The 26,415-nt window shown below is 45.7% G+C and overlaps 1 protein-coding gene across 2 annotated transcripts in view; it reads left to right on the top strand.

Moving 5' to 3' along the window:
• Positions 1 to 26,415, top strand: part of IFT81 (intraflagellar transport 81) — a 49,722-nt gene that overhangs the window by 6,815 nt on the left and 16,492 nt on the right. For both annotated transcript variants that reach the window (XM_048514618.1, XM_048514617.1), the window contains exons 5-11: positions 52 to 141; positions 3,703 to 3,768; positions 4,090 to 4,200; positions 6,865 to 6,949; positions 12,619 to 12,782; positions 16,562 to 16,657; positions 19,262 to 19,408. In XM_048514618.1, coding sequence (XP_048370575.1) covers positions 52 to 141; positions 3,703 to 3,768; positions 4,090 to 4,200; positions 6,865 to 6,949; positions 12,619 to 12,782; positions 16,562 to 16,657; positions 19,262 to 19,408 — 759 coding nt within the window. The remainder of the gene's footprint in view (positions 1 to 51; positions 142 to 3,702; positions 3,769 to 4,089; positions 4,201 to 6,864; positions 6,950 to 12,618; positions 12,783 to 16,561; positions 16,658 to 19,261; positions 19,409 to 26,415) is intronic.

Below are 26,415 nucleotides of genomic sequence, written 5' to 3'. Positions count from 1 at the left end.
AGCAAAACCAAGCTGAGAGGTTGCATTCCTGTCTTTCTGGTTTTTTAACAGTATGAAGAGTTGATGGAAGCCTTCAAAAACCTCCATAAGGAATGTGAACAGCTCAAGATGTCTGGTTTCTCAACTGCAGAAATACGAAGGGTAAAATAGAGAAATTATTATTGTTATTGTTATTATTATTATTATTAATTGGGTTTTTAGACCGCCCTCCCCCGGAGGGCTCAGAAATGGCCAGGGGTTCAGCATAGATTTGTGATGAGTTCATTTTTGTTTTTTTAAACTCTATTGAATTGATGACATGAGCAAACTGAAATGGTGGTCGAAAATGGACCAGACATCCATCTTAAAAATGTGCTTGCCAAAACGTTTTTCTGTTTCTGTTCTCCTTGGGCCATCTGTGAAACCGTCACCATTCAGGCTTGCCCTACTCATTAAATACCTGGCCCAGTGGCAAGCAGGCAGAAAGAGCAGGAAACTCCCAAGTCCAACCTTGTCTGGTGCCTGCTGCAGTGGGGCTTCTGAGCCACAAGAATTGCCTTTGGCTGGGGATCTGTCACATGTGACCCACTGCAGGCCATGCTAGGGGAAAAAAGAACATGAGCATGAAGTCCCCACCCTTTCTAATAAAAGCACCCACACATGTCATGCTCGACCCAGTCATTCCCACAAACACTTGTAGGCTGAGACAGAACAGTGGCTATTAATTACTTTGGCTAAATGTTTGCCAGAGTTAATAGCTGTGGAAGAGAGTGATAGTACCACACACCCTGGGCAAAGACCAATCAAGAAAACAAAAGACAAGGAAACAAAGGGGAAGGGGAAAGGGAGGCCAGCCCTACCATTGCAGTTCTCAACCCTAGTCCTAGTGGAACAGCTCCATCTTGCAGGCCCTACAAAATTGTAACAGGTCCTGCAGGACCTGGGTCTCACTCAGGAGAGCGTTCCACCAAGCTGGGGGCACAGCTGAAAGCTCTGGCCCTGGTTGTGGACAGCCAGATAGTTTTTTGACCAAGGTCTACCAGTAAGTTGGAATTTGCAGGGCGAAGTGACCGTTCTTTTCCCTGCTGAGGGATTTAAAGACAATAAGCACAGCAACGACAGAGGAAAGCAGTTTTATTAAAATCTCTTCAATAATGAAATGGCAACAAGCCACAATCATGAGCACAGAGAATAAACAGAGAATATCTCCTTGCCTCTTTCAGCTGTTGGAACCCCGAAGAACGACAGTGGGCAGGCTCCAGGTTTTGGCTGGTGTACTCAGCACTGTGTACTCAGTTCTGTGGTTTAGCCTGTGCTGAGGTTCAGAGAAAAATAGGAGCTTATATACTATTCTGCATGTGCATCTGTTTGTGTGCACATGTGATGTTGTAATAGCTGGCCTCGGAAGGAAGTTATACACTCCAAGACCGATAGATAAATGATGTAAGGCACCAAGTGTCTGGTACAAAAACTCCTTACATTCCAGTACCAGGTACACGAGTCTAATCTATAAACAATCCACTCCCAAAGTGCATTAACTAAAGATAAGCAATCAAGAAGAGGAAAAGCATTCTTTAGAAGAGAATGATTAGCATCAGTAATCCCTTCAAGTCTGATACTGTCACAGATCATATTTAGCACAGATGGAGAAATCAGTAGTTCACTGTTAATTCCTCAATGTTTCAGTGATCTTCCACAATGTGCTATCACACTTAGTAACAGAGGTGGAGCAAAGGGAAACTCTGCCCTGGGCGCACGTACGCCCTGCCACAGCGCCCCGCCCCCTCCACGGCCTGGCCACACCTCCGCTGCAGCTCCGCTTGGGGTGTCATGCCCCACTTTCCTGTTGGCACTACACTTCTGCCTAGTAACATTTTGTCACCTAGCTGTCCATTTGTCCCAAATTATATTTTTAATTTATTATTTATTTTTAAGTGTTGTGCTTCATCTCCAGAGAACCTGACTGAAGCAACAAGATAATAAAAACATGGTTAAAACAGCGATTGTTGCAAACTACTAAAACCCAGTGTTTAAAAGCATAGTAACAACTTGGAATCAGCATAAAATATTTCTCTGAAGTCTCAGGCTAGATGTGGGTTATAAAAACAGTTTTAAAAGATCAAACCCCAATTGAGAAAGCTTGGGCGAAAAAGAGAGGGTTGGGCCTGGTGCTTAACTGAGAATAGGCCAACCTCGAAGATTAAGGAATTCCATAGGTGAGATGCCACCACTAAAAAGGTCCTGTCTCTGGTTGTAGTCCATGCAGGCAGGGGGATGGAGAGCAGGACTTAAAAGGAGGTGGCTACTTGTTATACCCCATCTCCCTGCCATTTAGATCACTTTGCATTGTACCTGGAACATAGGAGCAACCAGCCCGGAACTTTCAACACAAGGGTGATGTAATGCCTGTGTCTTGCTGCTGACAGGCTGCTGCATTTTGAACCAGTTTACAGTTTTTAAAGGCAGCTCCACATGGAGCATTTTACAGTAATCTAACTCAGGTATGTCCGTGCGTCACCCTGGACAGATTACACTTTTCAAGGCCTTAGCTGTGTATCAGCTGAAGCGGTTAAAAGGTGCTCCATGCCACAGAGGGAGTGTGCATCTTCAACTATAGGCCAGAACAAGCTACAAAGCTTTGGGGGGGAACACAACGCCCTCCAGGGCAGGCTGATTCCTCAGTCCACAAGCAGCTTTATATGTGGCCATCATCACCTCAGACGAGTCTAGGCTGAGCTTCAATTTACTGGCCCTCATCCATTCCATTACATTGTCCAGGTATTGGTTCGGAATTAATCTGTCCTAAGAGGCCAGAGGATCCCTAAGGATATTTAGCTATTTCAGACATCTTGGTGCAATTTTTTCCTCTTGCTGCTTTGAAGCCTCAACCAGTTCTACAGAATTTAAATGTGCCGGTTGAACATGTTTGCTTGTTTATTTTACTTCTTTTGTATTCCACTTTTCTCCCCAATGAGGACCTGAAGTGGCTTTCAACATTCTCCTGCTCTCCACTTTGTGTGAAGTGGTTCAGGCTGAGTGTGTGTGATTGGTCTGAAGTCCCCTGACAAGCTTACATGGTCAAGAGTAGATTTGAACTCAGGTCATCTAAATCCTGGTCCCACACTCTATCCAACTGCACCACATCAGCCGTCAATATATTGATATGATTACTGAGCTGAGGACAAGAAGTGGTGTGACTGGAATCCATGATGCGAGTGATTAAATGGTGCAGATAGCAAGACATACTGACATTTGGAGATCCCAGTCTCTCCTGATATGTTCCCCAAAGATCAGCAAATGAAAATGACTGGTGATCCTTGGCCCAAGGGACAGCTAGCCTCAACTGGGGCCGTAGTTTTCTCAGCCCTGACTCCAATCTGGTGGAACGCTCTGTCCCGTGAGGCCCGGGCCTGCGGGACCTGATGCAATTCTGCAGGGCCTGTGAGGCAGAGCTGCTCCGCCAGGCGTACGGTGGAGGCAGGTCTGTTTTTTCATCTGTTTGGCCGCCCGCTCCTTTTCCCTCCTGTTTTGAACTATTTATTGCAGTTACACTGTTGCCATCAGGTTAAATGGGTGTTGTAAATGAGGGCTTTCAATGTGTTTATTGTTATTATGCTTGTTATTTTATGTATTTTAGACTGTTGTAAAACTGAACTAAACTGTGTAGAAGAATAACAAGAGTCTGGCCCAAATCCTCTAAACTATCGTTGTTCCACTTTCTAGGATATCACTGCCATGGAGGAAGAGAAGGATCAACTGATCAAAAGAGTCGAGCGTCTTAAGAAGCGGGTAAATGAGAAAAGAGAAGCTGTAGCATATGGGTGTCATCACGCTTGTCTTGCACGTTTGTCTGGGGAATGCAAACAAGGATTACGACTAGCATGCCACGCGCCTTGAGGAAGAGTCAGATGACTAACTGGAGGAGAGGGAATGTTCCCTGGGAAGCAGTCCAAAATTTTAAAGACCTTCAGCTTGACTCCCCAGTGTCGGCTCAAAGAAGGGTCATATACGGGAAGGAAGCATGGCGTGAAACTGTGAGATACACAATCGCAGCCATTTATTTCTCAACTATGTGACGGGTAACTTGCACCGCTTATCCTTTCGGTGTAGGTGGAGACAGTGCAGAATCATCAGCGGATGCTTGAGACGGCGAGGCAGCTGCGAGTAGAGAAAGAGAGAGAAGAATCTCTTGCCCAGCAGAAGCAAGAACAGAAAAACCAGGTACCCAAGCAAAAGCACGCCCATTAAACAAAGATGTCAAAATTGCTGTGGGGTAGGCGGGGGAAGGGAACGAATGGTGGTGTTTTTAGTAACTGCATACCTAATTCATTAAGGTACATAATTGTTCCTTAGATTAATTTTTAGGTTATGAGTCTGGGGTATGAAGGATGAATACTTTTGTATACCAACTGATGGGAACAAAATGGGGAAAGGCTCGCTCCCTGAAAGCATTTTGACAGAAATACAGAGTGCAGTGGAACACCCAGGAACAGTAAGGCTCAAAGGGTGCCCCGTTGTGTTAAGGATGGTGTGTAGATTTGCAAAAAGGTGGTCCGTTCTGCACTACACAAAAAAAAATCTGCGTGAGCCTTAAACAGAGGCGGCTGCTTCTTTTCACACCTCCTCTTGTGCCTGACATTTTATTTGCTGCTGAAGGGATTCTCCTTGCTTCCATTTGCTGAAGGTAGCTTCAGGAGGTTTGCTTTGCAGGCTCCGTTCCTGGGTGCCTTTTCAGCCAGAGAGGTACATAGTTGTACTTGGCTCATCCTGACGATTCTGGTAGTACAGTGGTGGCGAACCTATGGCATGAGTGCCAGAGGTGGCACTCAGAGCCCTTTCTGTGGGCACGCGCAAACAGAGTGGTGCCCCCCCCCCCCCCACATCTAGGCTGGCCTGGGCCGCTGGGCTCGATTATTAGCATTAAACCTAAGACCACGTTTTGGGGAAGCAGTGTAGGTAACCCTGTTAAGCACTGTTAAACCCCACTGATTTTCCTGCGAACTAAAACGTGATCCTTTACCTGGGAGTAAGCTCGGTTGCTGGCAATGGGGCTTGCTTCTGAGTAAACCCTCCTAGGGTCGTGATTTGTCTGTTGGAAGAGTTGCACAGTTGCTTCAAAGCAAAGCCACCGACTACCACCAAGCTTACTCCCGAGTAATGTGCGCCTCGGAGCCAACCGTTTTTTTCTAAACTAAAGTCTCAGTATTCAGGTTAAATTGCCGGGTTGGCACTTTGTGATAAATAAGTGGGCTTTGGGTTGCAATTTGGGCACTCGGTCTTGAAAAGGTTCGCCATCACTGTGGTAGTATGTAGTTTTCCTTTAAAAATTTTTTTGAGGAACTCTCTTTGTAGCTATGCATGCGTGCATATGAGAATCTTAGCTGCTTGGAGGACTGCATTGCCTCCCCTCGAGCATCATTGGTTACCAATCGAATTCCGAATCATTTTCAAGGTGTTGGTGTTAACCTTTAAGGCCTTGCGCGGCCTGGGACCTCCTTACCTGCGGGACCGTCTTACCCCATATGTCCCAAATAGGTCTCTGCATTCAGCAGAGGCCAACTTACTGGTGATCCCTAGCCCCTCGATGATACGGCTGGCCTCCACCCGGGCCAGGGCTTTTACAGCTCTGGCCCCTGCCTGGTGGAACGCTCTTCCATCAGCTGTCCGGGCCCTGCGGGATCTTGCTGAGTTCCGCAGGGCCTGCAAGACTGAGCTGTTCCACCTGGCCTTTGGGGAGACCAGCCGTTGATAAGGGGCCCTCCTTTTCCTCTCCCTCCGTTATGACATCATGGAGATCCTGCCACCCCCTCCCTTTTGGGGCGTATGGGAATTGATAGCAGGCACCATCCTGAGTTAATTAATCCTGCATTTTAAATGGGGTAGGGTTTATTTTTATTTTTATTAGAGCTGTTTTAATCTGTATTTATTGTATTTAATGTGATGCTGTGCTCTATTTATGCTGTACACCGCCCTGAGCCCTTCGGGGGAGGGCGGTTTATAAACCCAAATAATAAATAAATAATAAATAAATTGGGTAGGCCTGCCCTCCGTGGACTGTCCCGAGTTTTTCCTTACTACACAGAAAAACCTTCTTACTGCACAGAAAAACTAAAACTGGTCTGCGGAGGTAATGCTTCTCAATGGGAGGTAATGCAGTCCTCTGAGTGGCTAAAATTCTCTCCCACATATCTGCGAAGCCACAAAGAGAGCTCCTCGAAAACTATATATTGCCGGACTCGGGAGGACAAGTTAAGAACAACTATGTACTTTTTGGGCTGAAGAGGCATCCAGAATCGGAGCCTGCAGAGCAAATGTCCTGGGGAAACCTTCAGCAAGTGAAGACAGAGACAACCCCTCCCCCAGCACACAAAATGTCTAGCGCAGGGCAAGGGTGAAATTGACCAGAGAGTGAAATGGTCGGGTGGGAAAATAATTGCATTTCGCACAGGCAGGCAGGGGACATCTTGCAGGCGCCTTAAGGAGAAAAGGCGCACTTTGAAGCGTTTTTTTAAAAAGACGCCTTGATCTTAAATGAGGTATCGTGAGGATGTCTTAGGGAAAAAGCTGTGGGAATTCCTTCCCAAGATGCCTTTTTTAGGTCCTCCAAACATCTAATTTGTACTGTGTGGAACGGACTGATCTCTTACTTTGTGCCTGTATGAAATGTTGCAGTAGCTTCTTGTTAGAATGATTTCTTATTACTTCTGTTAATGGTGGAAGAACAAGGTCATGAGCCACTGAGAACTTGTGTGTGCTTTCAGTCCTTTCAGTCGGCCCTTCATCAAAGTTCCCAGCGGGTCCATTTTTTTGTGTTTTGGCCATTGCTGTTTCAATGTATGTTTCACAAGAATAAGCTTATAAATAGATTCATGCATATTTTCTAAGCTTTTTCATGCAGAGCAGAGGCTTCAGAGAGTCCAACTCCAGCTCAAAGATATGCGTCATGCAGCTGTGGATTCCAAGCCAGAAAGTAAGTAGGAGTTCTGAAATGTGTTTGTGGATTTTTTCCCCCTCCCCTTTTCCTTTCTACTGCCAAAAACCATGCAAGGACTTCTTAAAAGAAGGAAAGATAAGCTTTATGCCCTTTCAAATGTAGCTTTCCTTTTTTACAGGTTCTGCTTAACGCTTTTGAAATACTGGACGTAATTTTAAAAGTGCTGAACTCCCAACTTATTCGTAACCAAATTATTTTATTAGTAATAATTGATGCTAACCATTGGACCCTCATCATTCAACTGAACTGAAGCCAGAATTCAGGAGCCTGCATTTGTTTACATTCCTTGTTACCCCCTTGTGTCTCCTCTAGGGCAGGGGTCTGCAACCTGTGGCTCTCCAGATGTCCATGGACTACAAATTCCATCAGCCCCTGCCAGCATGGCCAATTGGGGGTGATGGGATTTGCAGTCCATGAATATCTGGAGAGCCACAGGTTGCAGACCCCTGCCCTAGAGGAGACACAAGGGGGGTAACAAGGGAGGAATGTAAACAAATGCAGGCTCTAGGGTATGCATCCAACTTGTTGCTAATTTTATTTATTTAATTAATTCATTTATACCCCGCCTATCCCCCCCAATGGAAAGTCAAAGCAGCTTACGTCATTCTCCTCTCCTCCATTTTATTCTTGCAACAACCTTGGGAGGTAGGCTAGGATAAGACAGTGTGACTGGCCGAAGGTCACCCAGCGAGCTTCCATGGCATGGGTGGGGACTTTAACCTCGGTCTCGCAGATCATAGTCTGACTGCTCTGACCACTACACCACGCTGACTTTCCATCATTGACTAATGTAGTTCCAATTCGCTGTGGGCATTGATAGCATGATCTGGTTTGTGAACCGTTTGTATAGAGAGGAACCATAATCCTTGCGGCTCCGTCCTTCTCCGTGGAAGGTCCTGTTTTGCTTTCTTCTTGATATACATTTGGGCAAACAAGCTAGGATCCGTAAAGAATTGCACAGAGGGAAGTGATCTCTAAATGACGTTCTCCTTCCTAATTTTCCCCTCAAGAGTATGTCAGCTGCTGGGGGGCTCTCAGTTCTGTGCTCCTGTGCAATCTTTAGGATGGTTACTTTAGTCTAGGCCAGAAGATTGGAGCAATTTTGTATAAGATTGCAACTGTCAGTCACCACCAAGCTGGGTGCGGTTTTTTGAGTTTGTTATTCTCTCCCCTCCCCTCCCCACCCCACCCCTCCACCCCATTTTTGTTAATCACACCATATTTTCTGCATATTTGGGGTGTCCTCTGCATATTTTGAACCCCCTGTCTTGCGGGTGGCCTGTTTTTGTTGTGTTCGTGATTGACGAGAACTTCTTGCTTTGAGCTGATAGTGGAACGGGTGTGCAGTTTCTACTGTGTTGTCTTTCTTCAAACCCGTGATATAATTTATGGCTATTTTGGAAAGTGGCTACCGAGAGAACTCCTGCTTCCTTCCTCCGGATGATAAGTCCTTCTTTGCCAGTCAATCTCCCCTCTGGCTAAAACATAAACTACTGGTGCTTGAGATGACACCAGAATTATTTTCATTGCTTCAGCCTTGTCCTCTGTCCAGAGTCTTGTTCTCTTCACCAGCACCCTGCTGCAAAGGAGAAGAGTTGGCTTCACAAACGTTGAGGATAGTAAGCAAGAAAAAATGGTGGAAAGCGTCCCATTTGTCGTAACAGCTGGTAATTGATGCCCTTCCAGTGCTGGGTTAGACATGGTTCTTGTAAGATAAAGAAGCCAGTCTGCATTTCAGGTTATTGTGAGAGCTAAAAAGTGTCCGTTTTCTACAGGCAGGGAGATTTTGACCCGAGAGCACTTGCGAAGGAGTGAACTGCTTGTATCAGGTTGTGGCTCTTTCAGTCTGCTGTTTTCCCCTTTCCCCTGTGTATTGGTTGTTGATATGCAGCAGCAAGCAGATTTCCTTGTGGCAGCTTAAAAGCTAATTGCTTTATTATAGCCTGATGTTTCATAGTCAAAAGTGCCCCCTCCGGAGCTTCATTCAGACATCATGATAAACCATGTTTTATAACTCCACCAGAAAAGAGATAAGAACATTTGGAAGCCAGGAACTAGTACATTTTGAAGTAGACTGCCTTATAGTGACAGCCCAATACTCCAGGAGTCTGCAACCTGCGGCTCTCCAGATGTTCAGGGGCTACAAATCCCATCAGCCCCTGCCAGCATGGCAATTGGCCGTGCTGGCAGGGGCCGATGGGAATTGTAGTCCATGAACATCTGGAGAGCCTCAGGTTGCAGACTTGCAATACTCTAATCTAAAAAGCAGCAACCCTCCAGTATGGTGAAGGGAATAATGGCCAGGACAAGGAAAGTGGAACTGATGGGGATGGGAGGGGAACAGTCTACACAGCACCCATTCCAGCTTTGTAGCAGTCTTTCCAAAAAAGAGCAGAGCAAAGCAGCATTTGCAAAAAAACACTAAAAGTTGAGAAAACCCTGGAAGCGCATGAAAGCACTACAATGGTAGGGGAAATGGGGAAAGAATACACTTACCAAAAACACCCAAGCCGCAGCAAACAGCCTGTGTGAAAGACCTCTCTGTGTCCTTAGTCCTGAAGTTCTCAAGGTAACACAAGGGAAAAGAGGGTGTTTGTAGGAGAGAATTGTCAGCAGGCTCCTAAAAGCCCCTTCGGATTCCCCATGTCAGGCTGGACTTATATCCAACTTCAGAGCCCAGAGGGGAAAAGTCTTGTTAAAATGTTCAATATGGAGGAGGTATTTCCGTAGAAATATGCAGGTAGGGGGGAAATGAAACTGCACCTTGCATTAAACTACTAAACAGTCTGGGCATCATATAAATCTTCAGGTTAAATAAATACATGTCTTCATGTGCAAACAGACTTGTTTTCACTATCATCCAAATATCTAATTCTTAATATGGCCCCATCTGTGGATATTTAAATCCAGAGATTGGGGCCATGGACAAATAAGGTAGATCTTTCCGCAATCCTGAGGAAAAAACCCAGGTTTGTAGAAAAATCTGAAATCTTAAGAAAATACATGAGGGTAGTTTAAAATCCCCCCCCCCAATGTCAAAAGGAGTACCTGTAGCTTTAAGAAACTGTTGCCTTCAGTGTGTGTTGCTAGGCAACCACAATATTATTGCCTGTGTTCAAGTCTTAGTTTTTATCAGTAAAAGGCAGGAGAGAGGCAGTGTACTTTCCAGTGCTGTTTTGAGGGAGGTCTTACCGGGCCCATCCTTGCCAGGAACCAGCAGGTGACTTGATCCCATGCAATTTGCATGTTTCACCCATGCCTGGCTGCTTGCTACTATGCATAGTATCCACTCAACAAAAGCCAGAATGGTGTAGTGGTTAGAGTTTTGGACTAGGATCTGGGAGACCTTTTCTCTGGATCTCTAAACACCATTTCTCTGGATCTCTAAAGAAAAGTGCCTTCACAGTTGAGACTTGCTGCCTTCACTTTTGGACAGGTGGACATACATAAGCCTGTATATTGGGAAAGGAAATCCCCAGGCCCAGGGCACATTCATGGTCCATGGGCCAGTCTACCGAGGCAGAGAATATCTTAACTCCTGCTTGCCTGAGCGAGCTGCCGATTGTTTCTTCCTGAGCCTCCCTTGTTACAATCAGGATGGAAAACATGATGAATAACTAACTATTAATAGCTTTTCGCATGTAAATATGCCATTGCCGAAAAGTAACTCAGATAAGCCTCGAGGTCTGAGCCAAAAATGCTGCGCAGCTTATGGACATGGACATTCCATAGACCTTAAAGGAAAACTTTTTAAAAAAATGAAGATTCTGTAATGGGAAGCTCTTGAACACACTGTGTACTTTGCCCTCTGGCCTGAGAATTTGCGAAAGGCAAGAGGCTCTGAAGATTTCAATTAAGCTGGGAATGGGGATTAGGTAACATCTTCCCCATGTGACCAGCCCTGCAGAGTTTTGGAACATTTTACTCTCTGTAAAACCTCTAAGTAGGCTAGCCATCCACTTTTGTCTTTCTGCTCCTTTGTGTGCACTGAATCAGTCCATTTTCGTGTTTTAACTTGCTACTCGCTTCTGGCATCTTCGCAAAGAGCTGGGCATTGGTCTTTCAACGTTTCTTTCAAAAGTGTTATTTAAATTTTTTTTCTGGATTTCCCAATGTTACTGACTGCTTGCGTCTCTGTCTTGAGAAGATCAGTGGTATCCACAGCTCAACTTTTCCTTGTATTAACGTACAAGTCTTGAATATAATTTTTTTTCTTCCTCTTGGCAAGTTACACCTCCCCCTCCCGCCCCCTGTAAGTGCAAAGGAAGGTATCTTTAATCACAACCTAGTAGCATATAGTAAACTGGACAGACTTCTCCAGCAAATAGAGTCTTACCACTTTCTGAATTCTGTGATTTTGCCATAAATTTCTGAATATTCAGAGGGATGTCCTCTCAAAAATATCCCCTTCAGATGTGGGCCTGGAAATTTTAATCCAGTTTTGTGGTTAATTAGTTCCCCCCACCCTCTAAATCAGGGGTGGGCAATTATTTTTTCTATGGGGCCGCATAAGAAACAGAAAATATTGTGGAGGGCCGGGCCAAAAGGCAGTGGGGCGAGACACTTTTGAAAGCCCTCACAAGAGAGGAGCCGGCAGTTTATGATCGCGGCTTCTGCGGGGCTTTCAAAGGCGCCTCAAACTCCCCAGCAAGAGCAGGTGACAGAGGCCCACCCAGAAGCCCGGCTGGCAAAGGCTTCGGCACCATTGAAGCCGCAGCAGCCCGCCAAGAGAAGCCGGCCAGCCAAAGGCGCTTTTGAAAAGCCCGGCAGAAGCCCGGCATAGGCCGGGCAGCCAAAGGCAACCGGCTTCTTGGCAGAAAGCCCATGGCTCAGCCAGGCAACCGGCTTCTAGCGGGGCTTTCCAAAGGCGCCTCACTCAACAGGCAGAGGCCGAGGGCTGGTTTCACCCCAGCAGGGCTTAGGCCAGCTCAAAGCCAGGGTCCAGACATTTGGAGTGCATGTGCAGTAATGGGTTGGAATTACACTGTCCTGCCCCTCCCTTTCAACTTGACGTTTGTGTAAGGGCTTGCAGCATGCAGACCAATGTCATAAGCCTGAGCCACAAGAATCTGAACACCTGGAGTCTGTTGTAGGGAAATCTCACAAATGTGGTCCTTGGAGGCTGGGCTCTTGTCTCGTAGCGCCATATGTGAAGATTCAGAAGTGGGTTGGGGGGAGGAAGGGAATGGCGTCATCCTTTTTGCCTCTTGCAGGAGATGGAAAGGAGCAATTCAGCCTCCTTTCCTCTCCCCACTCAGCTGCCAATAAAGAGAAATGGGTCCAGCGAGGGCAGGGAAGATCTTGTAGCCCTCGTTCCTGCAGATTGCAGTATCCAACCTGTATTGCACAACCGAAAGTCCTGCAGAGCTCCAGCAGCCACTCAAGAAGCTCCCCTGTGTCTTTTTACTCTCTGAATAAGCGGGGTGGGGGGATGTTCTGTTTTGTGCATTATCTGTCCCTTGTTTTACAAAAGCGGCACGTCTGTGTTGCAAAAGCAGGTCTGGACACATCTTATTACTAGTCACAAATTATTGTAATTGGCTGCTAAATAGTTGGGGTTAAATTACAGTTATTACAGTATGAAGCCAAATTGCCGTTCTCGTTACTTTGTTTAGACGTGTTGATGTGGTGTTTTGTTTTTCTAGGCTTAATGAAGAGACTGGAAGAGGAGATAAAGTTCAATTCGTACTTGGTGTCTGAAAAGTTTCCTAGAGAGCTGGAAACGAAGAAACGGTTGCTGCACCTCTTGCAAGAAGTAGTTTCAGAGCCAGCGATGGGCCAATCTGATCTCAACGAGCTTGAAACCAAAGTAAGTTAATGGAGGAAATTCCGTCCTACTGTTAAGGGCTTTGTTGCTAATAGCCTGTTATCTGTCAGTGGGCAATTGCTGAGTAAGTTATTTTAGAGCATCTTTTACCATTTTCTTCATTGCATTCTTCACCATGTTCTGACAGTGTTCAGTTTGTACAACGTGGAGCTGTTTGTGAAAGATAGTTTTTTGCTGCTGAGTCATGATAGAGGCCTGTAGATTAGAGGAGATAAATGGCTTTTGTTTGTGCGGAGTTGTGAGACTAGAACTTCCTGTCCCTTTTGCTGTGTATATGTGTGAGGGGAAAAACGTGCATATACTTGCCCGTGATGCCAGCATCTGTATTGGGCATTGCCTAGAGCAGTGGTGGCGAACCTATGGGACTCCAGATGTTCATGGACTACAATTCCCATCAGCCCTAATTGGCCATGCTGGCAGGGGCTGATGGGAATTGTAGTCCATGAACATCTGGAGTGCCATAGGTTTGCCACCATGGGCCTTGAGGCATATTGGGAAAATGGCACCCAGGGACAACTCCTTCTCCAAGCGCCCCCACCCTGCGCTCAGAGGTGGGCCTTGGGGGGCCGAGCCTCGCCCCTGCCTTGGTGCAGGCTGGCGGCAGCCTGTGCGGAGGCTAGGGGCAGGGTAGCGCCACTGCACTCAGGGGTGTGGCTGAGGGGCGGGCCCCTGGTGGTGCCAAGCCACGCCCCCCTCCCTGGAAGCCATCCTCTGCCGTCCGAAAGGCTTGTGCCTGGGGACATGGGCGGCCCCATGTCCCTATACGCCATATGCCTCTGGCTTTGCCTCATTGTGTTCCCTATTTGAGGGAAGTTGACTCTGTTTTGGGGAGTGAATTTATCATTGAACCAGGCTTAAAATGTGTCTGATGATGCTTGGCCTACTTTCACTTGGCCTGCTTCCAGAATATTTGTCCCTTCACAGTATCTTCATCAGCGTGCCCATCAATATTCCACCTTCTGATCTCTCCCTTAAACCAGAAGGGAAAAAAAGGTTTTTAAAAAATCCTTCTTTTTAAAAGAAGATGCTCCGTAGCCGCCCCCACCCCCCCCAGCCGCCCACTGAAATTATTCAAAGCTAGTTAGGAAGTTACATTACTTATTGCACAGAGAAGTTCATTTCTTCACATCCTCATGTGTTAGAAGAGAGTCCCTTTGGGGCTTGCAGGAAGTGGAGAATTAGGCCTTGGGTATCTGTTCAGTAATGCAGATCACATTCATTTGCACCGTTAGTGTGAGAAGAGCAACAGACGCATTTGGCTCCCTTTTGTTTTGCTTTGAGTGGTCACATCGTGGCCGCTTTGGCAATCAGAGCTGATACATACCAATCCACCTTCATATCTTGGCATTTCAACTAGAGCTGTGATCAGTATCTGTGATTGTTCTGCGTCTCTTGAACTGCAGATGGGACAACAATGTTAGCCACTTTGATCCCCACTGAAAACAAATAAAATGAAATAAATCAATTAAATAAACAAAAATAAATGAATTCTTGAATCATCATCAAGCTGTCTGTCAAGTGGGGATGAAGGCTTCAGTTTTTAAAATGGCCCCAGATGGCCCTGATCCAGCTAAAGCAAGTACTGACTAAGTTTGCTGAAATCAAAATAATTCGTTTTTCTCAGTTTAGCTTATTTCTTATATCTTTCAAGGCAACTTAGTCACAACTAGCTTGAACTGAAATCAGGCACTACTTCCGCACAGTGTCCTCTTCCGCACAGTGTCAGAGGTGGAGCGCTCACGGGGACATGTGAGGTCTCATGTCCCCAGGCGCATGCCAGAGGGTCACGTGGGGGGAGGGCAGAGAATCACCCCCCATACCCCGCCCCTCGGCCTTGCCCCGCAGGGTGCTCCTTCTGCCGGCTGGGCTTGCCGCCAGACCAGGTAAGTGGGGCATGGGGGGATGGAGCAGGTGTTGCCCTGGCACCATTTCCCCCACTACGCCTCTGAGTAGGGTGCAACTCTGTTCTCCTCAGCAGCTCTTCTCCTGCCCCATTAAAATAAGTAGCACACGGACTCTCAAAGGTTGGGCGAGGGCTTTGTGGCTGCCCCCTCCCATCTCTCTAGGGTTGGATCACTTTAAGGCTCATATTCAGTTTGATCCTTTATTTCTTGAAGCTGAAATCTGGGATTGATGGCAGGACTGTCCCTTTTCACTTCAGTAACTTATAAACCTACCTTGTGCACTTTGCGGGTAGAGGTGGTGATCCTTTGCCATATTTCTTTTCCATTTGAGGTGTCTCCGTCCTCTGATCTTCTGTTAATGGTTCCAAGTTAATGTTCTGTGGAAATCGTGCTAAAATAACATTTGCATGACTCAGGGTAACTGATCCCTGTCATGCCTTCAGTAAGATATACTACTGTTCGCATTTGTTTTTTTCAAGGCCTTTCTTTTTTTTTTGGTGTGTGTGCAACCGAACTATGTGAATGCCCTGAAATAGATCCTGGGGGTTATCTTAGGATAACTTTGGGTTTCCTGGGGATTATCCTGGGGCACCCATTTTGTATTCATGAACTGAAACTGCAGGCATCCCTTTGACACAATGTCCTTGCTCACGAAACACCAAAAGAATACAGAGTGCTTGCCTATTATGTGTACACTCCAGGTCTTTTAAAGGTCTCGGCGTACCCCGAAGAAGTTTTTGCTGTGAAATGTTTGAGTGAGTTTCTTTGAGAGATTTGCAGACATCATAGAACTCAAGAGTATACCTTCTTCGGACTGATCCTACCTAACGGGGGGGGAAATAAACTCTTGTAGATATGTAGGTATGTTATTAATTGGAAATCTTTTGGAGCAGGGGTGTCCAACTCTGGCGCTTCAGATGTTCATGAACTGCAATTCCCATCAGTCCCTGCTGGCATGGCCAATTGGCTGATGGGAATTGTAGTCCATGAACGTCTGAAGCGCCCGAGTTGGACACCCCTGTTTTAGAGGAAAATAAAACTCCACAAGCCTTTGAAACAAGAGGAATTCACTTGGGAAGTCTGGATTATAATATGGTATGCAAGTCTGAAAATATTTCTCTAGTGTTATGGCGAGCCATCACAAAACTAGCCAGGCTTGGGGAGTCGTGTGCTATAGCTGGGAATAGCTGCCTAACTAGTAAGCCCCAGTGAAACTGGAGATGTTTGCAAAGGTTGTTTTGCCCCAGTTCCATGGACACTCTTGGGGTTATCTTAGGATAACATCCTGCACCCCGCTCCCCCAATATGTTACCAGATACTAGAAGAACAATAGAAAATGACCGGCAGTTAGAGTAGACAGTACTGTGATTGCTCTGTGAGGCGGCTGGCAAAAAACTTGGGTAGTATTGAGGCTTGAGTTTACTGCCGGACTCTTCCTTGCCTCTAGACAAATTGGTGGTGAAGACAGCTATGATTTCCAGTTACTAGCTTAGGCTAAGATGCTATTAGCGTAGGCTAATTAGTCAGATGTGGCTGTCTCTGAAGTTAATCAGATCTAAAAGCCACTGTCACACATTCTTTGGTAACATTGAGGCTGGACTACCATATCTGGCTGTTTGAGGCAATCCTTGAAGGCAGTCCAGAAGCTTCAGCAAGCGCACAATGGAGCAGTGAGAGGGTTTCCCAGAATAAACACACACCACCAGTACTTCCAACATCTGTACTAACTGGTGATCTGTTAGAGGGGCCCATTCAAGGTGCAGGCTTTGGGCTTGAAAATCTTAACATGGCTTGTGTTCACGGTACTTAAAGGACTTCTCAGACCTCAGATGTATTCAATGATTTTCCTTATTCCAGATTAGTGAGGTCAATGCACAAATCAATCAGCTGATTGAGAAGAGGATGATGAAGTATGAACCGATTGATAGCAAATTTTCAATGTACCGGCAGCAGGTAAGAATGATGTTACTGCCAAGCAACAAATGAGGAAATCGATCGTGCAAACCCAAATGATTTCCAACAACCTGCTTTATATATTTCTATCCATGTATGTGTGAATGATGTGTGTGTGTATGTGTAAGTATGAAGGGGTCACTGAAATGAATGGTCAAAGTATTGGTTGATAACATAAAAAACTGTGGGTTTTGCTTGTGACTGTGACCTAAAGCCTGTTTCATTTAGTCAGTGATGTGCTGCAAGGTTAAGAATGCTACATAATGTGCTGGTACAAGAGACCAGCTGGCTCCTAATATAAAGTGCTGACGTCCCACAGATGAGCCATTCCAGGAATTCGGAGCACTGCTGTTAGTGAAAAACATACGGCAGCCTCTGCTCTGCTCCACAGGACGTTGTCGTTGGCTTTGCAAGATCACCACGTGAGTCTTAGCACAATTTGTCACCATGAGCACAGATTGGAGAGGCAGAGAGCTGGAATAACAGACTGACTGAATCATCCTAGATAGATAGAATATAGAGAGCGGTCTAATCCAGCAAGAAGAGGCTTCTCCCAAAGCTATGGCTTTATTGGAGTTCACAGGATGTAAAAACAGTGTGTCTCGTGTTGGAAGTTACTGTGTAACTTTACCATGATTTTGGTCTGCATGATGTTTAGTTCTTGATTCACTGTGATCTGGAACAACATTTATTCGTTTAAATAATTAGCAGAACTTAATATTCTGCACAAATGGTAACATGAAATGTCCCTCCCTGTAGGTGTTGTTTTAAGTTTTAGAAACGTTTTTGTGCCTGTTCTGATTCCTAGACCGGGTATGATTCCTGTGCTCCAAACTTTGATTATGTTGTCTGCCGCATCTTGAATCAGGTTTTGCATTTTTACTGTCTGCGCAGTGACATCCTGTAGATCTGCGAACATGTGGCAAGCAGAGGCCTGAGCTCAGTAGCAAAACTAGGGCTCTGCTTCTGTTGAGGCCTCTGGCCCAGGCCCTGCTATCTCCAACGAAATACAGAAAACCTCCTGGAGCAATTGGAGAAAGTCAGGGCAAAAATATGGTAAATAATTAAATGATCCCGGGTCATGGCAAAGAGTTCTGAGAACCGCTGCCTGTCACAGTGACAATGCAGGATGGGAAATAACTGTGCTCACCAATGTATTTTTATTTATTTATTCATTCATTCATTCATTCATTCACCCATTCATTCATTCATTCATTCATTCATTCATTCATTCATTCATTCATTCATTCATTCATTCATTCATTCATTCATTCATTCATTCAACTTATATACCGCCCAACCCCCAAAGGGCTCTGGGCGGTGAACAACATGACATTCAAATACAGATAAACATAAAATCAAATATAAGTTGATCTCTAAATAATATAAATTAAAATGCAGCAATTAATACATAACATAACAATGCCCGCAATATCCCTCTTAAACCCTCCTGAGAGGAGAAAAAAAAGGGTGGGTCCAACAGATGGTAATGGACCCTAATTCCATAAAAATGGAAGAGGGGGGGGCACTTTCAGCGGCTGGACACTCCAAAAGCCCGGCGGAACAACTCCGTCTTGCAGGCCCTGCGGAAATCACCAAGATCCCTCAGGGCCCGAACAGCTGGAAGAAGAGTGTTCCACCAGGCAGGGGCCAGGGCTGTAAAGGTCCTGGCCTGAGTGGAGGCCAGCCGCATCATGGAGGGGCCAGGGACTGTCAGTAAATTGGTTTCTGCTGAATGCAGAGGCCTAGTAGGGACATATGGGGTAATGCGGTATCTCTTTAGCTTTTATTTCTAGCCATGCCCTGCATAGATTTCCCTACAGCAGAACTGCGATTGGTGTCAGATAATCTTTATCTTGCCGACTTGTTCAAAGGAATTGTATAATGGGCAAGCCACATTTGTATTATCATAGCCACATTTTTGGAGGCTGTCATTCAAATTAAAAAAAAATGGTTCTTTCCCCATAGTACAGGCCACATGGGAAAATCATATTTGTCTTTCTTTCTAAAGGTTAAAAAAAACCCACTTTGCTTCTTGCTGCCATGTTGTCTTAATCTGCCCGTTTTCACATTCTGTCTCAGTTGAAATGACTTCTGCATCTTGCTTGCCGCCACTGCTTACATATCGTCATGAAGGAGTTGAAATACTTTTTTAAAAAAAATGACAGAAGGAAAGCATTGAATGCTGGCAGGGAAGTCAAACATTTAAATGTCAGCATTAATCCAGTTCTTAAGAACTGGTGATTTAAAAACAAAAACAAAATGCCCTCCTCAGTTAGCAATATAATTGATCCTTGAGTCAATCTTGTAAATAGCTAGTTGTCTGGCCACCAGTATCGAGCTGGACTTGCTTTCAGGAGACTAGATAGTCTTTCAAATTGGATAAGAATGTGATATTCACCCCCAGCTTTCAGGCCATTTCGTGTGCCAAAAAAATTATAAAGAATGGTGTGTGGGCAGGCACTCTAGTAGAACACTCATGTGTCAATAACTAAGGCAAGGCTGACTCGAATGCCAGCTCTTTCCACTGTGTTCAGCTCCCGGAAATGTCTAAACCTCTGATGTCGAAACCAGGGTTCTTAATTGATCTGATTACTCACGCAGGCCTCCATCATTTCCCGGAAGAAAGCGGCTAAGGCAGAAGAGGTTCAGGCTGCCAAGGAGGAGATGACAAACTTAGAGAGGCAAATGTTGCAGAAGTCAAACCAAGCTCAGGAGATGAGCGGCACCGAAGTCTTGAAAGGCGACGAGGTAAGCTGGAGTCCATCGGGAGGAGAGAACAAGTAAAAACCCAGGCTTGTGGTCATATGTTCTTTGACCCCCTTGGGAACTGGAGCACTTCTAAACAGCAAGCAGGGATTTTTGGCATGTCACGAGACGCAGGGCCTTTTCAGTTGTTGCACCCGGTTGTGGAATGCGCTCCCCTCCACCATTCTTCTGGTGCCGAGTCTCTGGTTTTTAAGGTTTTTTTTTGTGACACCAGATGAAAATACGTTTGGCCTTTTTTGTGGATTATGATCTCCTGAGGTTTATTTTGATTTGTTAACTCTACTGCTTATTACAGCCACTTGTAATATTTGGTGTTTTTTTCAAAGCCAGCTTTTTGATCTGATGTGCAGTGTTTTTCTCTGCCACTGTAGGCCACCCAGATAGGCAGTTTGGTTGAGATATGTGGTGGAAATGTTACACATACAGAACTAAAACAGAATTCTATGTATGGATCGGGAATTGCACTGACAACCCATGTTGGAACAGGCTTCTTCAGGCGTTCCTCTCTACTTCAAAGCAGTTCATTGGAAGGAAGACAGATCTTTAGGAATCCCCCATCCCGTTGCCCTCATGTGCAGCCTAGTTTTCTGTCATTATCTGTTACTGTGATTCCCATTTCCTCCCATGCACAATTGGCTACACAGCCTTTCTTGCATACAGCTGTTCTTTTGTCACCCAGTGGATCCTTTGGCTGCCAATTCAGCTGTGGTGTGCTTGCCCTCTCTCCTCCTGCTCTCAGGGCTCTACTCTAAGATTGACAAGCTGGTAGCAGATGGAGCTACCGGCTATCATGTATGAGACTCTCAGGTGCTGCGGGGCTTTGGCCCCGCTGGGAAAAGAGACGGGGGAAGCTGTGCCCTGACTGCCAGGAAGAAAGTGCCTGGGGGAGCAGTGGAGCAGGGCTGGGGAAGCTGGATAGTTCAGGGGGAAAGAAGCTCTCTCTCTCTCTCTCTCTCTCTCTCTCTCTCTCTCTCTCTCTCTCTCTCTCTCTCTCTCTCTCCTCTCTCTCTCTCTCTCTCTCTCTCTCTCTCTCCTCTCTCTCTCTCTCTCTCTCTCTCTCTCTCTCTCTCTCTCTCTCTCTCTCTCTCTCTCTCTCTCTCTCTCTCTCTCTCAGAGAGAGAGAGAGAGAGAGAGACTGCTGAGCAGGAAGGGCTTGCATGGGGAGCTGCTGCTGAGTGTTTGGCCCACTATTATCATCTATTATCATCACTGCCTGAAGTCAAGGGCACTATTTCCCATACCAAATATAGCTCTCGCAATCAGTCTTTGCAACATAAGATGACTAGATGACAAACTCTTGAGATTAGAGTCTTTAAAGGAAAATGGCATTTGGACACCACCCCGCAGATGTTTAGGCACCTCATGTCCTTTGCTGTCGTGAGCACATAGTTGTCCGTTGCTACACAAACCTTGTGTCTTTGCTTTCTTCCACCCGTATAGTGTGTCAGCCTTGGATTCCTTTTGGTCCTTTGTTTTAGTACAGATTGAGAGCGGGCAATCAGTGCTTCCTGATGTTCCTGCTTTGGGGAAAGAAATGATTAATTGCCCAGCGGCAAGGTGCTGCAAGGGAGTGAGTGAGCACGCCACAAACACTTTTGCCTTATCTGTGGCGTGTTAGCTTGCATTGTAAAGTACATAGAAAATGTTCCATGTTGTCAGCGCACCTGACAGGAGCAATCTGTTGAGTAGCTGAATTGTTGAGACTAATAACACTGGCAGAACAGGAAGTGGGCCAGAGATTATGTAAAGTTCAAAACGGTGTCACAGATTCGGTTGAGCGAGTCAAGGAGGTGTTCAGATGCATGTGTGAATGTACCTTACACTTATGTTCTGATTTTTATAAGCTTAAACATGGACATTTTTCTGGAAAATGCATACCTTGGCAGTCCCTGTTGATTTCACATTCATTGATCTGGTTTGGAATAGATTGAGATTTATTTTGACTTAGCACATTAAACTTCATTTTGTATTGCCTTTGTTTTCTTCCATATTTTTAATATTTTCAGTTGACTGTTGTAGCTCTTTTGCACCCATGCCTTCTTTTTGCTTGGCTCCGGTACCCTCCTCCTCCAAATACAAGGAACCAGTTTCATTTCTCAGGCATTATTTTTTTAAAAAAAAGAAAATAATTCTGATTTTGAAAAGAAAATGGGTTGAATGGACCCTGTTTGTTAATAGTGTTGCTTTCATCTTGTGCAAAAAAAGCCTGTTGCAGCATAGGTGTCAAACTCGTGGCCCTCCAGATGTTATGAACTACAGTTCCCATCATCCCCTGCCAGCATGATGCTGGCAGGGGATGATGGGAACTGTAGTCCATGACATCTGGAGGGCCGCGAGTTTGACACCTGTGCAATAGAGTATGCTCCTTATGCTAGAGGAGAGTTCTGCCATGAATGAAACAGACCCATAGGATCCAACCCAGTGTAGGCATCTTGATTCGTACAAAGGAGGGCAAATGAAATGTTCAAGAGCAGAAAATCTTGAGTTGATCTAGTTTAGCAAAGAGGTGACGGAGGGAATATCACCAAGTCAGAGAGTTGTGTGGTGGCTAGAGCGTGTTGGGTTTTAACCAACGAGACCTGTTGTCAAATCCCTGCTCAACCATGAAGCTCTGTTTGGTGGTTCTGGGCCAGCCTTTGTCTTTTAGCTTAGCCTCTTTAGTGGCTTTTTATGAGGAGAAAATGGATAGGGGCTCTCTTTCTGCTGCCCTGAGCTCCTGGAAAGAAGGAAGGATATGGTCAGTGGATAAGGCAGGTGAGATCTCATGAAGTCATAACAGAGAGAATGAGCAGGAAGGCCTTTGCCTTAAAACTAGAGTGTATAACTCAGGGATCTCCAACTTATGACCTTGCAGGTATTCATGGACTACAATTCCCAACAGCCCTTCCAGCATGACCAATTGGCAGAGCTGATGGGAATTGTAGTCCATGAACATCTGGAGGGTCGTAGGTTGGAGACCCCTGGTAGTTGCTTTGTTGACCATGGCTTGTACTAACTGTGGCTTGTTGCAATATCAGAATTCAGAAATCACAACTGAAATAGCATTGCTTCTTGCCACAGGGATAGCAGTGTAGGGAACCAAGAACAAGAGAGAGCCAGGAAGCCTTATGCACCAGTTGGTATGTTTTAGTTACCTCTGGTTGACCGGTTATAGCTGAGTTGACAACTGCAGTTTGACCTGACATCTGAATGCGTGTCAATACATTGCGCCCACATTCACTCTTGGTCGATCCCTGCCTTGAAATTCTGGAATATTTGCGTGTCTAAAATATGGAGGGAAGAGCTTTCCAGGGGTGACTTTTGCTTTCTTTCTGTCCTGTTCCTATAGGCGTATCAGTGGGTCTGTTTAGTACTTGGAAATGGTGCTAGCGATCTTAATAAATCGTTACTAGAGCTGGGCTGTGTCATGTCCCCCCCCCCCCCCCAACTTCTTCTGTTGCTGTATCCCCTTATGGCCTGGCCCTGCTTGCTTTGGCAGTCAAATGAGTTAATGCCTTCTCTGCCTGGACTCTCGCATACCAGCAATTGTATCCTCAGCTGAGGTCTTAGCACTTCGTCCGCGGAAAGGTCAGCTCTGGCTTATGTTTTTACTAGCCGGCGTGCTGCTTTCTGCTCTAATGATCCAAAGTATACAGCCTCCCAATCTAAACCAGTGTTGGAGTTTGCACAGCTGGTTAGAGCTGACAAGCGAACAGCGGGGGGGGGGGGGGAAGAGGAGTGGAATAGCCAATGTGATTGATTTCAAACCACCTTCCCCCCAAAAAACTTGATTGTGATAGCAGGATCTTAAAAGAACTTCAGGTGCAAGAATAAAAAGAAAAAAGAAACCCAGACGAAGCTGGCAGGCTTCTTGCTGCAGCTGTCAAATCCTGCAAATTAGAGAATCGCATTCCAGTGTTTAGAAGGGTAGGTGGTTCAATTACAAGTGATCCTAGGTAAAGCACAGATATTTTTAGCTCTTTATCGCAGCACATTATATTCTTCAAAGTTGAATGTGGGTTCTGGGGAACCTAGATTTCTTTTTCCGCAGAATAAAATCAACACAAGACTAAGCTGGGCCCGAGTTTCCTGTGTCTTGGAGCCTGAGGTGCATAATGGAGGGGTCTTGCTTGCTTTTTGCGTCTGGAACAAGGGAGATAAGGGTGGGGGAACAAGCAGCAGTCATTTTATTCACCGAAGGACAGCCTACACACTTTTTGACAGGTTCTCAAGATCCAACTCTGGTTCCTTGAAGTCCCACAGTGGTAATATGGAATGGCTTTTAAAACACAAAGAAGAGCCCAAATGGGTTCAGAACACCATTTTGGGGTTGGGTGGGGGGGGTGAGAAAGGGCTCTTCCCTCCCACCAGTCTTTTTCCCAAATGGAAACAGGGGGTGGGGGTTATTTTCCCATTTGTTCATCCATGTGGAGTGTTCTGTGCATGTGAGGCAGCAGAAATGGGGAAATAACTCTCTCCCCCCCTCCCCCCCAGCTCTGTTTCCATGCAGGAAAATGGCTGTGAGGGTTAGGGTTAGGCAAGATGCAAGACGCAAGGCAGAGCCTCGGCAGCCCCGGAACTCAGCAAACTCATGATCTGGCAGACGAAAGGAGTGTACTATACACATCCCCAACCTGAGAGAGGTGTGCTTTTGTGTGTGTATGTGCGTGCGCATGTCTTGGCAACAAATAGGAAAGGACTTGGGAGTGTTCCCTTCCATTATACATCTGGAGAGGACAGTGATTGTCTATCACAGCAGGATTTTATAGGCAACGTTAAGACAAGTGCTCAGAATTATTCCGAAAGCCAAGAACCTTTGGAGCGTTAAATGTCCCTGATGCCAAACTGTTGGTGTGGCTCAGAAGCAGCTCAGTGCCCATGAATGCTCTCGGAGCAGTGATTGGCACAAATGAAGCCTTTATCTTACTGAGCTGTGAGTTTCCTGCGAGAAAGAGAACCTTTTTCCTCCTGGCATGTTTTCCAGTATAAATAGGCTAGTCTGAATTGGTAGTCAGACACCTTGACAATTGGTTCTGGAGGGTTTTCCGGGCTGTGTGGCCGTGGTCTGGTGGATTTTGTTCCTAACGTTTTGCCTGCATCTGTGGCTGGCATCTTCAGAGGTGTATCACGGAGGGAAGTCTCTGTGATACACCTCTGAAGATGCCAGCCACAGATGCAGGCAAACCCTCCAGAACCAGTTGAATCCAGCCGTGAAAGCCTTCGACAATATCTTGACAATTTGCCTTATCTCTCAGTAGAGAGGACCAAGGGGGCGTCAGCTCCGGCTTCTCCACTCCCTTCGGTGGTTCTGTGATCCCACTTCTTACAGAATGGTATGAGAGAAGGTGAATCGGTGAGTTCTAGATCAAATCAAGCGTGTACACTCTCTAGAAGCTAAAATGACAAAACTGAGGTGATCATATTTTGGTCACAATTTGAGAAGCCAATACTCACTGAAAAATGCAATAATGAACATAAGAACATGAGAACAAGCCAGCTGGATCAGACCAGAGTCCATCTAGTCCAGCTCTCTGCTACTCGCAGTGGCCCACCAGGTGCCTTTGGGAGCTCACGTGCAGGATGTGAAAGCAGTGGCCTTCTGCGGCTGTTGCTCCCGAGCACCTGGACTGTTAAGGCATTTGCAATCTCAGATCAAAGAGGATCAAGATTGGTAGCCATAAACCGACTTCTCCTCCATAAATCTGTCCAAGCCCCTTTGAAAGCTATCCAGGTGAGTGGCCATCACCACCTCCTGTGGCAGCATATTCCAAACACCAATCACACGTTGTATGAAGAAGTGTTTCCTTTTATTAGTCCTAATTCTTCCCCCCAGCATTTTCAATGGATGCCCCCTGGTTCTAGTATTGTGAGAAAGAGAGAAAAATTTCTCTCTGTCAACATTTTCTACCCCATGCATAATTTTATAGACTTCAATCATATCCCCCCCCTCAGACGTCTCCTCTCCAAACTAAAGAGTCCCAAACGCTGCAGCCTCTCCTCATAAGGAAGGTGCTCCAGTCCCTCAATCATCCTCGTTGCCCTTCTCTACACTTTTTCTATCTCTTCAATATCCTTTTTGAGATGTGGCGACCAGAACTGAACACAGTACTCCAAGTGCGGTCGCACCACAGCTTTATATAAGGGCATGACAATCTTTGCAGTTTTATTCTCAATTCCTTTCCTAATTATCCCCAGCATAGAGTTTGCCTTTTTCACAGCTGCCATGCATTGAGTTGACATTCCCATGGAACTATCAATGCTAGGAAAAGTCAAAGGCAACAGGAAAAGAGGAAAATTCAGTGTGAGATGGATCGACTCAATAAACATCCTGTTGTTAACAACCTTGCTCAGGTCTTGCAAAACCAGGGCCGTGGTTTCCTTTTTACAACCAATCCATCTGATGCTGGGTGCTCCTCTTTCCCAGCTGCTTTCATCTTTCCTTAGCATTATTGCCTTTTCTGGTGACTCTTGTCTTCTCAACATCTTCTTTTGTTAGTTGAATACATTTGTATGAAGGAACATTTTGGAGCATTGATTTAAAATGCTTTGATTGGCTACAGATTTATGGAGGGGAAGTTGATGTATGGCTACCAATCTTTATCCTCCTTGATCTGAGATTGCAAATGCCTTAGCAGACCAGGTGCTCAGGAGGAGCAGCAGCAGCAGAAGGCCATTGCTTTCACATCCTGCATGTGAGCTTCCAAAGGCATCTGGTGGACCACTGCGAGTAGCAGAGTGCTGGACTAGATGGACTCTGGTCTGATCCAGCAGGCTCTTTCTTATGTTCTTTAAAAACATAGCAACAGTGCTGTAGAGTCAGGCTGTTCAAAATCTGAGTTGTTTCACAGAAGTTTGTGGTCCAAAAAGCTTCTTCTGAAGCAAAAGACGCTTCTAATCTCTGCAGCCAGCCCTGGCAAGCGGGTAAGCTAACCAGGAGTGCCCCAGAAAATGCTTCTTAATCAATATTAATTTTAAAAATTCCCTGGTTGGCCTGTCTGACAAGCAGACAG

The sequence above is a fragment of the Sphaerodactylus townsendi genome, linkage group LG13, assembly GCF_021028975.2.
Source record: "Sphaerodactylus townsendi isolate TG3544 linkage group LG13, MPM_Stown_v2.3, whole genome shotgun sequence".
NCBI classification, from domain to species: Eukaryota; Metazoa; Chordata; class Lepidosauria; order Squamata; family Sphaerodactylidae; genus Sphaerodactylus; species Sphaerodactylus townsendi.
This window is presented reverse-complemented; position numbering and strand designations above follow the sequence as displayed.